The 16520-nt window shown below is 49.2% G+C and overlaps 1 protein-coding gene across 1 annotated transcript in view; it reads left to right on the top strand.

Annotated features, from left to right (window-relative positions):
• Positions 1 to 16520, top strand: part of hmcn1 (hemicentin 1) — a 744329-nt gene that overhangs the window by 484418 nt on the left and 243391 nt on the right. Inside the window, exon 44 of the mRNA XM_070887155.1 lies at positions 6934 to 7095. Within this exon, the coding sequence (XP_070743256.1) occupies positions 6934 to 7095 (162 nt within the window). The remainder of the gene's footprint in view (positions 1 to 6933; positions 7096 to 16520) is intronic.

Here is a 16520-nt window from a genome sequence, read left to right as displayed (position 1 = left end):
TATAAGACAAGCAGTCTGACAACACCGAGGCAATGGCGAGGTCAAGGGGCATGGCAGAGAGATAGGCAGTGTACAAGTAGAACCTGTCATCAGAGGATGTTGCCAATGGGCAACATGTAGAGGAAGGGGCCAAGGATGGATTCTTGGGGGATGTAGGGGTGGATGGTGAGGGGGGGGGGGAAGGGGGGAAGAAGCCATTGCTGGAGATGTTACAGCTACAATTGGAGAAGTAAGAGTAGAACCAAGCGAGGGCAGTTCCACTGAGCTGGACAACAGAGAAGAGACATTGGAGGAGGATGGTGTGGTCAGCCTTTCAAAGACTACAGTAACAGAGAATGCAATTTGTGGCAGGGACAGAAACCAATTGGAGGGATTCAAATATGGAATTGAGGGAAAGTTGGATGTGGAATATTCAAAGACTTTGGAGAAGAAAGAGAGTTTGAAAATGGGGTGGTAGTTTTTAAGGGCAGAGTATTCGAGAGAGGGCTATGTTGGGGAGGAGGGTGATGATTGCAATATTGAAAGTGAGGGAAACAATACCTGAGAAGAGGGAAGGAACCATTTACAAGATCAGCTAGCATGGGGTCCAGGAAGTGAAGTTGGGTAGTCAGCAGTTTAGTGGGAATGGGGTCCAAGGAAACAAATTGAACGCTTAGCTTTGGTGTGTACTTAAACTTATTTTTGCATGCATGACTTGACAATGATTGATACATTGTAATCATTATTTAAGTGCCCATATTGGCTGGGACTGAATATTTGGACCCTCTTTGATCATAGGTTTGAATCCGAGAGTAGGCCAGCACTCAAATCTGCTTATCAGTTTGTGGAATTATTTTCTTCAGGTCTCAGCTGCGTCTCCAAAGAGGATTTTCTACCACTGCTACACCTGGCATTCTGAAAATAGAACTTAATTCGTATGATATTGATTAAATATTTATTAATTTTTTTGTTGATATCTAGTAGTGAAATGTTATTGCTGCACTGAACTTTACAGTTTATAATATTGACAGTATAATCAATTCGGCATCTTTGATCCTTTCCATTTTGCCCAATTAGAATGTCAGGTGTAAAATAGATGTATTACTGGACTTTCATCATTATTGAGAATTTTTTTTTCCCACTTTCTTTATTTACATGATCCCAGTTGCTCTACCCTTTATGTATTAATGACTGACAATAGAATATGTATTAATGACTGACAATAGAAAATTCAAGAGATTATGTATTGCATCAGGAAGACACAATTCAAAGGTCAAGGTGTATGAAACTCTGCAAATCTTCTAAAATTCTTCTAATTTATGGCTTGTTAAACCTGCAACCATGTGGCTTTCAGGGAAGTGCTCGAAAGCTGTTATGGAGTAATGAAGCCATTATATATTATGGTTATGTTTCTATTGTGTTCCAAACACAGATGAGACTACACACAGGAAGGTTAAAGTAACAGTGACCTCAGTCTTTATTAAGACATTCCAGAGTGAGGAACAGGCCTTAGGGGCCGGCTTATATACAGTGCTCCCAAGGGATGCTGGGATCGCTTGGGACTTCAGGGGATGCGCTCCCTGGTGGCGGAACATGGGATTGCATAGAAATATAGAAAATAGGTGCAGGAGTAGGCCATTCGGCCCTTCGAGCCTGCACAGCCATTCAATGAGTTCATGGCTGAACATGCAACTTCAGTACCCCATTCCTGTTTTCTTACCATACCCCTTGATCCCCCTAGTAGTAAGGACTACATCTAACTCCTTTTTGAATATATTTAGTGAATTGGCCTCAACAACTTTCTGTGGTAGAGAATTCCACAGGTTCACCACTCTCTGGGTGAAGAAGTTTCTCCTCATCTCGGTCCTAAATGGTTTACCCCTTATCCTTAGACTGTGACCCCTGGTTCTGGACTTCCCCAACATTGGGAACATTCTTCCTGCATCTAACCTGTCTAAACCCGTCAGATTTTTAAACGTTTCAATGAGATCCCCTCTCATTCTTCTGAACTCCAGTGAATACAAGCCCAGTTGATCCAGTCTTTCTTGATATGTCAGTCCCGCCATCCCGGGAATCAGTCTGGTGAACCTTCGCTGCACTTCCTCAATAGCAAGAATGTCCTTCCTCAAGTTAGGAGACCAAAACTGTACACAATACTCCAGGTGTGGCCTCACTAAGGCCCTGCACAACTATAGCAACACCTCCCTGCCCCTGTACTCAAATCCCCTCGCTATTTGCTTTCTTAACCGCCTGCTGTACCTGCATGCCAACCTTCAATGACTGATGTACCATGACACCCAAGTCTCGACGCACCTCCCCTTTTCCGAATCTGTCACCATTCAGATAATAGTCTGTCTCTCTGTTTTTACCACCAAAGTGGATAACCTCACATTTATCCACTTTATACTTCATCTGCCATGCATTTGCCCACTCTCCTAAACTATCCAAGTCACTCTGCAGCCTCATAGCATCCTCCTCGCAGTTCACACTGCCACCCAACTTAGTGTCATCCGCAAATTTCGAGATACTAAATTTAATCCCTTCATCTAAATCATTACAGATACACAACATCACTCCCCCCCGCAAAGTCAAAGTGAAAACTATTTACAAGGTGAGGCGGTCGGGAGCCTTTCTTTCCCTGGTGGACCGCCTCGGTACAAATGTATATTCTGGTGTGTTGGCTGTGCCCTTGCTGGGCTGGTGTGTTCTTGGCCCTGCAGGGCTGCTGGGTGAGCCTGGCCTTGCTGGGCTGTTGGGCGTGATGGGTTTGATTTCCTAGTCTGGGGTGGTGTCGTTGATCCTTTGGGTGTGTGTTGTGGGCTCAAAAAAGGTGGTGTCTGCTGTGGGTTGTTCAGGGTAGTCTGTGAACCGCAGCCTCGTTTGGTCCAGGTGCTTTCTGCAAATTTGTTCATTTTCGAGTTTGACTACAAACACCCTACTCCCTTCTTTAGCTATCACCATGCCCGTGATCCACTTGGGACCATGTCCATAGTTTAGCACATACACAGGGTCATTCAGATCAATTTCCCGTGACACAGTGGCGCGACCATGGTTTACATTTTGTTGCTGCCGCCTGCTCTCTACCTGATCATGCAGGTTGGGGTGAACCAGCGAGAGTCTAGTTTTAAGTGTCCTTTTCATGAGTAGCTCAGCCGTGGGTACCGATCTCGTGCGGTAGCTGAGCAGTACTCGGGACAGGCGGCTTTGGAGTGTGCCTTCTGTGACTCGTTTGAGGCTCTGTTTGATTGTTTGTACTGCCCGCTCTGCCAGCCCATTGGAGGCTGGTTTAAACGGGGCCGAGGTGACATGTTTGATCCCATTGCGGGTCATGAATTTTTTTAATTCGGCACTGGTGAAACATGGCCCGTTGTCACTGACCAGTATGTCAGGCAGGCTGTGGGTGGCAAACATGGCCCTCAGGCTTTCAATGGTGGCGGTGCTTCCCGGCATTATTTCACATTCAATCCATTTTGAAAAAGCATCCACCACCACCAGGAAAATTTTACCAAGATCCTCGACCATGCTCTGGAGGGCCAGGACCACAAACTTAGTGTGTGCCTCAACTGAGCACACACACCGCATTGCCGTACATAGGACTCTAAGTCAGAGTCGATACTGGGCCACCACACATGGGATCTGGCTATCGCTTTCATCATTGCTATTCCCGGGTGTGTGCTGTGGAGATCCGAGATGGACGTCTCCCTGCGCTTTTTTGGTAGCACTACGCGGTTACCCCACAACAGGCAATCTGCCTGAATGGACAGCTCGTCGTTTCGCCACTGGAAAGGCTTGATTAGCTCTTGCATTTCAACGGGGATGCTGGCCCAGCACCCATGCAGTACACAGTTTTTTACTAGGGACAGCAGAGGATCTTGGCTGGTCCAAGTCCTAATCTGGCGGGCTGTGTTAGGTAATTTATCATTTTCAAACGCTTCAGTGACCATCAACAAGTCTGCGGGCTGCACCACCATCAACACGTTTGCAGGCTGTGCCATTTCCACCCCCATGGTGGGCAATGGTGGCCGACTGAGAGCATCCGCACAGTTCTCGGTGCTGGCCTGTGGCGGATGGTATAGTTATATGCTGATAGCGCGAGTGCCCACCTTTGTATGCGGGCTGAGGCATTGGTATTTATCCCCTTGTTTTCAGCGATAAGGGATTTGAGGGGCTTGTGATCGGTTTCCAGCTCAAATTTGAGGCCAAACAGTTACTGATGCATTTTCTTTACCCAGAACACACACGCTAATGCCTCTTTCTCAATCATGCTGTAGGCCCTCTCGGCCTTAGACAAGCTTCTGGAGGCATAGGCGACAGGTTGCAACTTCCCCGCAACGTTAGCTTGTTGTAATACACACCCGACTCCGTACGACAACGCATCACATACTAGCACAAGTCTTTTTCATGGGTTATACAATATAAGCAGCTTGTTGGAGCATAAAATGTTTCTGGTTTTCTCAAAAGCAATTGCTTGATTTTTTCCCTATACCCAGTTCTCACCTTTACGCAATAACACATATCGAGGCTCTAAGAGGGTGCTTAACCCTGGTAGGAAGTTACCAAAATAGTTGAGGAGTCCCAGGAACGACCGCAGCTCTGTGACGTTCTGTGGTCTGGGCGCGTTCCTGATAGCCTCTGTCTTGGCGTCTGTGGGCCGAATGCCGTCTGCCGCGATCTTTCTCCCCAAAAACTCCATTTCTGTTGCCATGAAGACGCATTTCGACCTCTTCAGCCGCAGCCCTACGCGATCCAGTCGCTGGAGGACCTCCTCCAGTTTTGTAGGTGCTCGACAGTGTCCCGACCCGTGACCAATATGTCGTCCTGAAAAAGCACCGTGCGTGGTACCGACTTGAGTCGGCTCTCCATGTTTCTCTGGAAGATCGCTGCAGCCGACCGAATTCCAAACGGACATCTGTTGTAAATGAACAGTCCCTTGTGCATGTTGATGCAGATGAGGCCCTTCGAAGACTCCTCCAGCTCCTGCGTCATGTAGGCCGAAGTCAGGTCGAGCTTGGTGAACGTCTTGCCTCCTGCCAGAGTCGCAAATAGGTCGTCTGCCTTAGGTAGCAGGTATCGGTCCAGTAGCGAGAAATGATGAATAGTTACTTTATAATCGCCGCAAATCCTGACCGTGCCATCACTTTTGAGTACTGGAACAATCGGGCTGGCCCACTCGCTGAATTCCACTGGGGAGATGATGTCCTCGCGTTGCAGCCTGTCCAGCTTGATTTCCACTCTCTCCCTCATCATGTGAAGTACCGCTCGCGCCTTGTGGTGGATGGGTCGTGCCTCTGGGACCAAGTGGATCCGCACCTTCGCCCCGGAAATGTTTCCAATGCCTGGCTCAAAAAGGGAAGGAAATTTGTTAAGAACCTGGGTACATGAGGCCTCATTGACATGTGATAGCGCTCGGATGTCATCTCAGTTCCAGAGTATTTTGCCCAGCCAGCTCCTTCCAAGCATGTGGGGCCATCGCCCGGGACAATCCAGAGTGTCAGTTCGTGCACCATGCCCTCGTAGGTGACCTTGACCATGGCGCTGCCCAGGACAGTGATGAGCTCTTTGATATACGTTCTCAGTTTTGTGTGGATGGGGCTCAGGGCTGGTCTGAGTGCCTTGTTGCACCACAGTCTCAAACATCTTTTTACTCATGATGGGTTGGCTAGCGCCAGTGTCCAGTTCCATGGTTACAGGTAAGCCATTCAATTTTACATTTAGCATTATAGGTGGACATTTCGTCAAAAATCTGTGCACCCCGTGTACTTCTCTCTGAGACTTGAAATTGCTTTGATCCACCATGGACCGATCTTCCTCTGCCACGTGATAGTTAGCAGGTTTTGCAGAGCTTGCAGCTCGTCTGCACGCTCATTGGAAGTGCCCCATTGTTCCACAGCTCTTGCAAACAAACCTTTTGAAGCAGCATGAATAGGCTGATTGGAAGCCTCCATAACGCCAACAAGGTGTGAATTGCCTTGCATTCATCCTTTGTTGCGGACTCTGAGTCATCTGGGTCACCTGAGGCCTGCTGGCAGTTGCAGACTCGTAGTTTCTGTCCTGTACATTTCTGCTCGCATACACAGTTCCAGTTAATTTATGAACATTGCTAGCACTTGTGTGCTGAGAGATTTGTTTGGTGTTATCACTGGTGGACACAAACGCCTGTGCTATCGCAATGGCGTTACTGAAGGTTGGTGACTCTACAGTCAAAAGTTTTCGTAGGATGGTCTCGTGGCCAATGCCCAGTACAAAAAAGTCTCTGAGCATCTGCTCCAGGTAGCCATCAAACTCCATTGTCCTGCAAGTTGCATTAGCTCGGCGACGTAGCTCGCCACTTCCTGACCTTCAGATCGCTGGCACGTATAGAACCAATACCTCGCCATCAGCACGCTCTCCCTCGGGTTAAGATGCTCCCGAACCAGTGTACTCAGCTCCTCATCCGACTTATCTGTGGGTTTCACCGGAGCCAGAAGATTCTTCATGAGGCTGTAGCTCGGTGTCCTGCAGACCGTGAAGAGGACCGCTCTCCTTTTTGCAGCACTTCCTTCTCCGTCCAGCTCGTTGGCTACAAAGTACTGGTCTAGCTGTTCGACATAGGATTCCCAGTCCTCACCCTCCGAGAACTTCTCCAGGCTGCCCACAGTTTGCTGCACCTTTGTGTTGGATTCGTATACTCGTTGCCAGTTATTGTGTTCCTAACACAGGTGAGACTCACACACGGAGGTTAAAGTAACAGTGACCTCAGTCTTTATTAAGATACTCCAGAGTGTGGAACACGCCTTAGGGCTGGCTTATATACAGTGTTCCAAGGGATGCTGGGATCCCTTGGGACTTCAGGGGATGCGCTCCCTGGTGGCTGAACATGGGCGTGCATGCTTTTCAGATACACAACAGTTTCTACAAAATCTTGCTGTCGTGTTTTTCATAGAATCTGTCTTGTTATTATACTTTTTTTTGCAGGTTCCCCATTGCTGAATGACCATACTGGACAAGTCCGTGTTGTCTCTGGTGGGCGACAGTTACAGATCTCAAATGCTAAAACATCTGACAGTGCATCCTACACTTGTGTAGCATCTAACGTTGCTGGAAATAGCATGAAGGAATACACATTAGAAGTCTATGGTATGTAACAGAACTTTTCCTTAACTGAATTATTTCTGAATATAATTCATCTTTTTTCCTGTTACTAACGATGCACGGTTAGTATATGAGGATATATTGTCATTATTCATTATCTTTACTAAAGTAAGTTGTAAAGTAAATGTTGATCCCTTAGAAGATGAGAAGGGGGATTTAATAATGGGAAATGTGGAAATGGCTGAGACCTTAAACAATTATTTTGCTTCGGTCTTCACAGTGGAAGACACAAAAACCATGCCAAAAATTGCTGGTCACGGGAATGTGGGAAGGGAGGACCTTGAGACAATCACTATCACTAGCGGGGTAGTGCTGGACAGGCTAATGGGACTCAAGGTAGACAAGTCCCCTGGTCCTGATGAAATGCATCCCAGGGTATTAAAAGAGATGGCGGAAGTTATAGCAGATGCATTCGTTATAATCTACCAAAATTCTCTGGACTCTGGGGAGGTACCAGTGGATTGGAAAGCAGCTAATGTAACACCTCTGTTTAAAAAAGGGGGCAGACAAAAGTCAGGTAACTATAGGCCGGTTAGTTTAACATCTGTAGTGGGGAAAATGCTTGAAGTTATCATTAATGAAGAAATAGTGGGACATATGGGGCCCAAGTTTCGGGACGCGCCTAAAACGGCACAGCCCAGACCTGGACGCCAGTTTTTCGCGCCAGAAAGTGCGCCTAAAAAAAACTTCGCTATTCTCCGGCTCCCTGCAGGTCTTCTGCAGCTGGGCGCTGCGCAGCACAAGCTGTTGGGGGTGGAGCCAGGTCACTGCACTGAAAACAGTGCCGGGACCTCTACACATGCGCGCTACAGTGGATGTGCAGTAGCTCCAGGCGCCCAAAACTGTGTGGGAAGGGCCCGAAGCACGCAGCCCCTAGCCCTGGCCGAATGGCCTCACTGGGGCTGCGTGAATAAGGCTCCTCCCACGCCCAGCTCCTGCTTCTTCCCGACCCGACTCGACTCCCGCTCCCCTCCCCCCCACCCCCCACCCCCCCCGGACCTCTGCGACTCTCCCCCACCCTCCCCCACCAGCCCCCCCCCCCCCCCCCAAGGACCTCCGCGACTCTCTCTCTCCCCGACCTCCGCGATTCTCTCTCCCCCCCCCACCCCGCCCGTATCTCCGCGACTCTCTCTTTCTCCCCCCCCGCCCCCCGATACCTGACGCCACCTACCTGTAAATCGAGCCCAAGGTCTTGGGCCCAGCCATTTAGCCTCCTTCTCTCCCTCCCCCCCCCTCTCTCCTTCCCTCCTTCCTTCTCTCCCTCCCATCTCCCTCTCTCCTCTCTCCCTCCCTCCTCTCTCCTCTCTCCTTCCCTCCCTCCCTGCTCTCTCCCTTCCCTCCTCTCTCCTTCCCTCCCTCCCTCCCTACATCCTCTCTTCTTCTCCCCCCCTTCCCCCCCTTCCCCCCCTTCTCCTCCCCCAACCTCCCTCTCCCTCCCCCAACCTCCCTTCTCCCACCCCCCAACCTCCCTTCTCCCACCCCCCAACCTCCCTTCTCCCCCCCCCCCAACCTCCCTTCTCCCCCCCTCAACCTCCCTTCTCTCCATCCCCCTTCCCCTCCCATCCCCCTCCCACCCCCCCTTCTCCTCCTCCCCTCGCTGTCAGAAACACAGACACTGACAGGCAGAGAGTGAGAGACACACACACACACACAGACAGACAGATAGAGACACTAACAGAGACACACTGGGGGGACCATCCCAGCACGCTGTTGGAGGACTCCCGGTGCTGCAGTCGGTAAGTAGAAAATGTTTTATTTATTGATTTTTTAAAAAAAAATATTTTTCATTACATTTTTTTTGATTGATTTATTGGTTGATTTATTGATGTATTTATCATTTATTATTGATGATGGCTCTTTATTTGTAAAACTGAAGTGTTTAATGTTTGTAAACTTCCCTTTAAACCCCCCCCCCCCTCCCGATTCCCTACGCCTAATTTGTAACCTATGCCTGATTTTCTAAAATGTAGACACGGTTTTTTCAAATCTTCACTTACTCCATTCTAAGTTAGTTTGGAGTAAGTTTTCACTGCCGAAACTTTGAAAACAGGCGTAAGTGGCCGGACACGCCCCCTTTTGAAAAAAAAAATTCTGTTCCAAAGTGAAACTGTTCTAACTAACTAGAACTGGAGCAAACTAAATGCCGAGAATTTGAATTTCTAAGATACTCCGTTCTACACCAGTTGCTCCAAAAAATCAAGAGCAACTGAGGCCGAAACTTGGGCCCCTAGATAGGAATAGTGCAATCAAGCAGACACAACATGGATTCATGAAGGGGAAATCATGTTTGACTAATTTACTGGAATTCTTTGAGAATATAACGAGCATGGTGGATAGAGGTGTACTGATGGATGTGGTGTATTGAGATTTCCAAAAGGCATTCGATAAGGTGCCACACAAAAGGTTACTGCAGAAGATAAAGGTACGCAGAGTCAGAGGAAATGTATTAGCATGGATCGAGAATTGGCTGGCTAACAGAAAGCAGAGAGTAGGGATAAATGGGTCCTTTTCGGGTTGGAAATCGGTGGTTAGTGGTGTGCCACAGGGATCGGTGCTGGGACCACAACTGTTTACAATATACATAGATGACCTGGAATAGGGGACAGAGTGTAGTGTAACAAAATTTGCAGGTGACACAAAGATTAGTGGGAAAGTGGGTTGTGTAGAGGACACAGAGGCTGCAAAGAGATTTAGATAGGTTAAGCGAATGGGCTAAGGTTTGGCAGATGGAATACAATGTCGGAAAATGTGAGGTCATCCACCTTGGGAAAAAAAACAGTAAAAGGGAATATTATTTGAATGGGGAGAAATTACAACATGCTGCGGTGCAGAGGGACCTGGGCGTCCTTGGCCATGAAACCCCAAAAAGTTAGTTTGCAGATGCAGCAGGTAATCAGGAAGCCGAATGGATGTTGGCCTTCATTGCGAGAGGGATGGAGTACAAAAGCAAGGAGGTCCTGCTGCAACTGTACAGGGTATTGGTGAGGCCGCACCTGGAGTATTGCGTGCAGTTTTGGTCACCTTACTTAAGGAAGGATATACTAGCCTTGGAGGGGGTACAGAGACGATTCACTCGGCTGATTCCGGAGATGAGGGGGTTACCTTATGATGATAGATTGAGTAGACTGGGTCTTTACTCATTGGAGTTCAGAAGGATGAGGGGTGATCTTATAGAAACATTTAAAATGATGAAAGGGATAGACAAGCTAGAGGCAGAGAGGTTGTTTCCACTGGTCGGGGAGACTAGAACTAGAGGGCACAGCCTCAAAATACGGGGGAGCCAATTTGAAACCGAGTTGAGAAGGAATTTCTTCGCCCAGAGGGTTGTGAATCTGTGGAATTCTCTGCCCAGGGAAGCAGTTGAGGCTAGCTCATTGAATGTATTCAAATCACAGATAGATAGATTTTTAACCAATAAGGGTTATGGGGAGCGGGCGGCTAAGTGGGGCTGAGTCCACGGCCAGGTCAGCCATGATCTTGTTGAATGGCGGAGCAGGCTCGAGGGGCTAGATGGCCTACTCCTGTTCCTAATTCTTATTTTCTTATGTTCTTATTAAAACAGCAAATCAAACTGATGTATTGGAATAATATTGGAAAAGTGATGAGCAAGACAGTCTGTGATATTGATGTAAGACAACATAGAAAATAGGTGCAGGAGTAGACCATTCGGCCCTTCGAGCCTGCACCACCATTCATTATGATCATGGCTGATCATGCACTTCAGTACCTCCTTTCTCTCCATACCCCTTGATCCCTTTAGCCGTGAGGGTCACATCTAACTCCCTTTTGAATATATCTAACGAACTGACCCCAACAACTTTCTGTGGTAGTGAATTCCACATGCCCACAACTCTGAGTGAAGAAGTTTCTCCTCATCTCGGTCCTAAATGGCTTACCCCTTATCCTTAGACTGTGACCCCTGGTTCTGGACTTCCCCAACATCGGGAACATTCTTCCTGTATCTAACCTGTCCAATCCCGTCAGAATTTTATATATTTCTATGAGATTCCCTCTCCTCCTTCTAAACTCCAGTGAATAAAGGCCCAGTCGATCCAGTCTCTCCTCATATGTTGGTCCTGTCATCCTGGGAATCAGTCTGGTGAACCTTCGCTGCACGCTCTCAATAGCAAGAATGTCCTTCCTCAGATTAGGAGACGAAAACTGTACACAATATTCAAAGTGTGGCCTTACCAAAGCCCTGTACAACTTTAATAAGACCTCCCTGCTCCTATACTCGAATCCTCTCGCTATGAAGGCCAACATGCCATTTGCCTTCTTTACCGCCTGCTGTACCTGTATGCCAACCTTCAATGACTGATGTACCTTGACACCCAGGTCTCATTGCACCTCCCCCTTTACCAATCTGTCACCATTCAGATAATAATCAGCCCTCATGTTTTTACCACCAAAGTGGATAACCTCACATTTATCCACATTATACTGCATCTGCCATGTATTTGCCCACTCACCTAACCTGTCCAAGTCACCCTGCAGCCTCTTCGCATCCTCCTCACAGCTCACACTGCCACCCAGCTTAGTGTCATCTGCAAACGTGGAGATATTACATTCAATTCCTTTGTTTAAATTATTACTGTATATTGTAAATAGCTGGGGTCCCAGCACTGAACCTTGTGGTACCCCACTAGTCACTGCCCGCCATTCTGAAAAGGACCCGTTTATTCCTACTCTTTGCTTCCTGTCTGCCAACCAGTTCTCTATCCACGTCAGTACATTACCCCCAATACCATGTGCTTTAATTTTGCACACTAATCTCTTATGTGAGATCTTTTCAAAAGCTGTTTGAAAGTCTAAGTACACCACATCCACTGGCTCCGCCTTGTCCACTCTACTAGTTACATCCTCAAAAAATTCTAGAATATTTGTCAAGCATGATTTCGCAAATGCGCTGCTATTACATCTTTAATAATTGATTCCAACATTTTCCCCACCACTGATGTCAGGCTGACTGGCCTATAATTCCCTGGTTTCTCTTTTCCGCCTTTTTTAAAAATTGGGGTTACATTAGCTACCCTCCAGTTCATAGGAACTGATGCAGAGTCTATAGAATGTTGAAAAATGACTACCAATACATCCACTATTTCTAGCACCACTTCCTTAAGTACTCTGGGATGCAGTCTATCAGGCCCTGGGGATTTATCGGCGTTTAATCCCATCAATTTCCCTAACACAATTTGCTGACTAATAAGGATTTCCTTTTGTTGCTCCTTCTCGCTGGACCCTCATTTCCCTAGTATTCCTGGAAGGTTAATTGTGTCTTTCTTGGTGAAGACAGAACCAAAGTATTTGTTCAATTGGTCTGCCATTTGTTTGTTCCCCATTATGACTTCACCTGATTCTGACTGTAAGGGACCTACATTTGTCTTCACTAATCTTTTTCTCTTCACATATCTGTCGAAGCTTTTGCAGTCAGTTTTTCTGTTCCCTGCAAGCTTACTCTCATATTCTATTTTCCCCCTCCTAATTAAACCCTTTGTCCTCCTCTGCTGAATTCTAAATTTCTCGCAGTCCTCAGGTTTGCTGCTTTTTCTGGCCAATTTATATGCCTCTTCCTTGGATTTTACACTATCCCTAATTTCCCTTGTAAGCCACCGTTGAGCCACCTTCTCCGTTTTATTTTTACGCCAGACAGGGATGTACAATTGTTGAAGTTCATCCATGTGATCTTTAAATGTCTGCCATTGCCTACCCTTTAAGTATCATTCGCCAGTCTATCCTAGCCAATTCACGTCTTGTGCCATCGAAGTTACCTTTCTTTAAGTTCAGTATTAACTGTGTCACTCTCCATCTTAATGAAGAATTCTACCATATTATGGTCACTCTTCCACAAGGGGCCTCGTACAACAAGTTTGCTAATTAATCCTTTCTCATTACACAACACTCAGTCTAGGATGGCCAGCTCCCTCGTTGGTTCCTCAACATATTGGTGTAGAAAACCATCCCTTATACACTGCAGGAAATCCTCCTCCACCGTATTGCTACCAGTTTGGTTAGCCCAATCTCTTTGTAGATTAAAGTCGCCCATGATAACTGCTGTAGCTTTATTGCACGCATCCCTAATTTCCTGTTTGATGCCATCCCCAACCTCACTACTACTGTTTGGTGGTCTGTACACACCTCCCACTAGCGTTTTCTGGCCTTTGGTGTTCTGCAGCTCTACCTCAGATTCCACCTCGTCCTTCCTTAATATTGCGTTAATCTCCTCTTTAATCAGCAATGCTACCCCACCTCCTTTTCCTTTCTGTCTATCCTTCCTGAATATTGAATACTCCTGGATGTTGAGTTCCCAGCCTTGGTCACTCTGTAGCCATATCACCGCAATCCCAATTACGTCATATCCGTTTACCGCTATCTGCGCAGTTGATTCATCCACCTTATTACGAATGCTCCTCGCATTGAGACAGAGAGCGTTCAGGCTTGTTTTTTTATCACTTTGTCCTTTTAGAATTATGTTGTAATGTGGCACTTTTTGATCTTTGTCTTTGCTTTTTCTGCCCTCCACTTTTACTTTTCTCCTTTCTACTTTTTGCTTCTGACTTTATTTTACTTCCCTCTGTCTCCCTGCATAGGTTCCCATCCCCCTGCCATATTAGTTTAACCCCTCCCCAACAGCACTAGCAAACACTCCCCCTAGGACATTGGTTTCAGTCCTGCCCAGGTGCAGACCGTCCGGTTTGTTTTGGTCCCATCTTCCCCAGAACCGGTTCCAATGTCCCAGGAATTTGAATCCCTCCCTCTTGCACCATTCCTCAAGCCACGTATTCATCTTAGCTATCCTGCTCTTTCTACTCTGACTAGCACGTGGCACTGGTAGCAATCCTGAGATTACTACCTTTGAGGGCCTACTTTTTAATTTAACTCCTAGCTCCCTAAATTCAGCTTGTAGGACCTCATCCCACTTATTACCTATATCGTTGGTACCTATATGCACCATGACAACGGGCTGTTCGCCCACCCCCTCCAGAATGCCCTGCAGCCGCTCTGAGACATCCTTGACCCTTGCACCAGGGAGGCAACATACCATCCTGGAATCTTGTTTGTAGCCGCAGAAACGCCTATCCATTCCCCTTACAATAGAGCCCCCTACCACTATAGCTCTCCCACTCTTTTTTTTTTCCTGCCCTCCTGCACAGCAGAGCCACCCATGGTGCCATAAACTTGGCTGCTGCTGCCTTCCCCTGATGGGCCATCTCCCCCAACAGTATCCAAAGTGGTATATCTGTTTTGGAGTGAGATGACCGCAAGGGACTCCTGCACTACCTTCTTACTACTGCTCTGCCTGATGGTCACCCATTCCCTATCGGCCTTTGTACCTTTGGCCTGCGGTGTGACGAACTCTATCCCTCATGCTATCCACAACATCCTCAGCATCACAGATGCTCCAGAGTGAATCCATGCGCAGCTCCAGTTCTGCAATGCGGTTTCTCAGGAGCTGCAGCTGGACACACTTCCCGCACACATTGGAAGTGTCCCTGATTTCCCACATAGCACAGGAGGAGCATGGCACAGCGCTGTGCTCAACTTGCATGATTTAACCCTTAAATTACTTAATTTACTTAATTTGGCAACAATGACAAAGGTTTCCTACTGATAAGAAAAAGAAAAACTACTCACCAATCACTTACCCTCTTGGCTGTGACGTCACACTCCGATTACTTTTTACTTGTTTGTTTACTTCCTGCATCTGCTGCAGCTGCTTGCTCTCAATTGCCGCCCTTTGTAGTCCCGCTCTGCAGCAGACCTCCTCTCGCGATGCTGCTCCCTCTCTGCCGCTGTTCACTCTCAGCCGCTGTCCTTTATAGCCCCGTTCTGCCGCTGCTCGCTCTCTGCCACTGCTCGCTCTCTGCCGCTGCTCGCTCTCTGCCGCTGCTCCCTCTCTGCCGCTGCTCCCTCTCTGCCGCTGCTCGCTCTCTGCCGCTGCTCGCTCTCTGCCGCTACTCCCTCTCTGCCGCTGCTCCCTCTCTGCCGCTGCTCCCTCTCTGCCGCTGCTCGCTCTCTGCCGCTACGCCCTCTCTGCCGCTACGCCCTCTCTGTCACTGCTCCCTCTCTGCCGCTGCTCGCTGCCGCTGCTCGCTCTCTGCCGCTGCTCCCTCTCTGCCGCTACTCGCTCTCTGCCGCTACTCGCTCTCTGCCGCTACTCCCTCTCTGCCGCTGCCCCCTCTCTGCCGCTGCTCGCTCTCTGCCGCTGCTCCCTCTCTGCCGCTGCTCCCTCTCTGCCGCTGCTCGCTGCCGCTGCTCGCTCTCTGCCGCTGCTCCCTCTCTGCCGCTGCTCCCTCTCTGCCGCTACTCCCTCTCTGCCGCTGCTCGCTTTCTGCCGCCGACCTCCTCTCTGCCGCCGACCTCCTCTCTGCCGCTGCTCCCTCTCTGCCGCTGCTCGCTGCCGCTGCTCGCTCTCTGCCGCTGCTCCCTCTCTGCCGCTGCTCCCTCTCTGCCGCCGACCTCCTCTCTGCCGCCGACCTCCTCTCTGCCGCTGCTCCCTCTCTGCCGCTGCTCGCTGCCGCTGCTCCCTCTCTGCCGCTGCTCCCTCTCTGCCGCTACTCCCTCTCTGCCGCTGCTCGCTCTCTGCCGCCGACCTCCTCTCTGCCGCTACTCCCTCTCTGCCGCCGACCGCCTCTCTGCCGCTACTCCCTCTCTGCCGCCGACCTCCTCTCTGCCGCTACTCCCTCTCTGCCGATGCTCCCTCTCTGCCGCCGACCTCCTCTCTGCCGCTACTCCCTCTCTGCCGCCGACCGCCTCTCTGCCGCTACTCCCTCTCTGCCGCCGACCTCCTCTCTGCCGCTACTCCCTCTCTGCCGCTGCTCCCTCTCTGCCGCCGACCGCCTCTCTGCCGCTACTCCCTCTCTGCCGCTGCTCCCTCTCTGCCGCTACTCCCTCTCTGCCGCTGCTCCCTCTCTGCCGCCGACCTCCTCTCTGCCGCTACTCCCTCTCTGCCGCCGACCGCCTCTCTGCCGCTACTCCCTCTCTGCCGCCGACCTCCTCTCTGCCGCTACTCCCTCTCTGCCGCTGCTCCCTCTCTGCCGCCGACCGCCTCTCTGCCGCTACTCCCTCTCTGCCGCTGCTCCCTCTCTGCCGCTACTCCCTCTCTGCCGCTGCTCGCTCTCTGCCGCCGACCTCCTCTCTGCCGCTACTCCCTCTCTGCCGCTGCTCGCTCTCTGCCGCCGACCTCCTCTCTGCCGCTGCTCCCTCTCTGCCGCCGACCTGCTCTCGCAATGCTGCTCCCTCTCTGCCATATAGCACCTTTCATGACCACCAGACGTCTCAAAGCGCTTTACAGCCAATGAAGTACTTTTGGAGTGTAGTCACTGTTGTAATGTAGGAAATCCGGCAGCCAATTTGCACACAAGCAAGCTCCCACAAATAGCAATGTGATAATGGCCAGATAATTTGTTTTT

This window comes from Pristiophorus japonicus, chromosome 8 (genome assembly GCF_044704955.1).
Source record: "Pristiophorus japonicus isolate sPriJap1 chromosome 8, sPriJap1.hap1, whole genome shotgun sequence".
In the NCBI taxonomy this organism is placed as follows: domain Eukaryota; kingdom Metazoa; phylum Chordata; class Chondrichthyes; family Pristiophoridae; genus Pristiophorus; species Pristiophorus japonicus.
The sequence above is the reverse complement of the archived record's forward strand: the minus strand, read 5'-3'. Positions and strand labels throughout refer to the sequence as shown.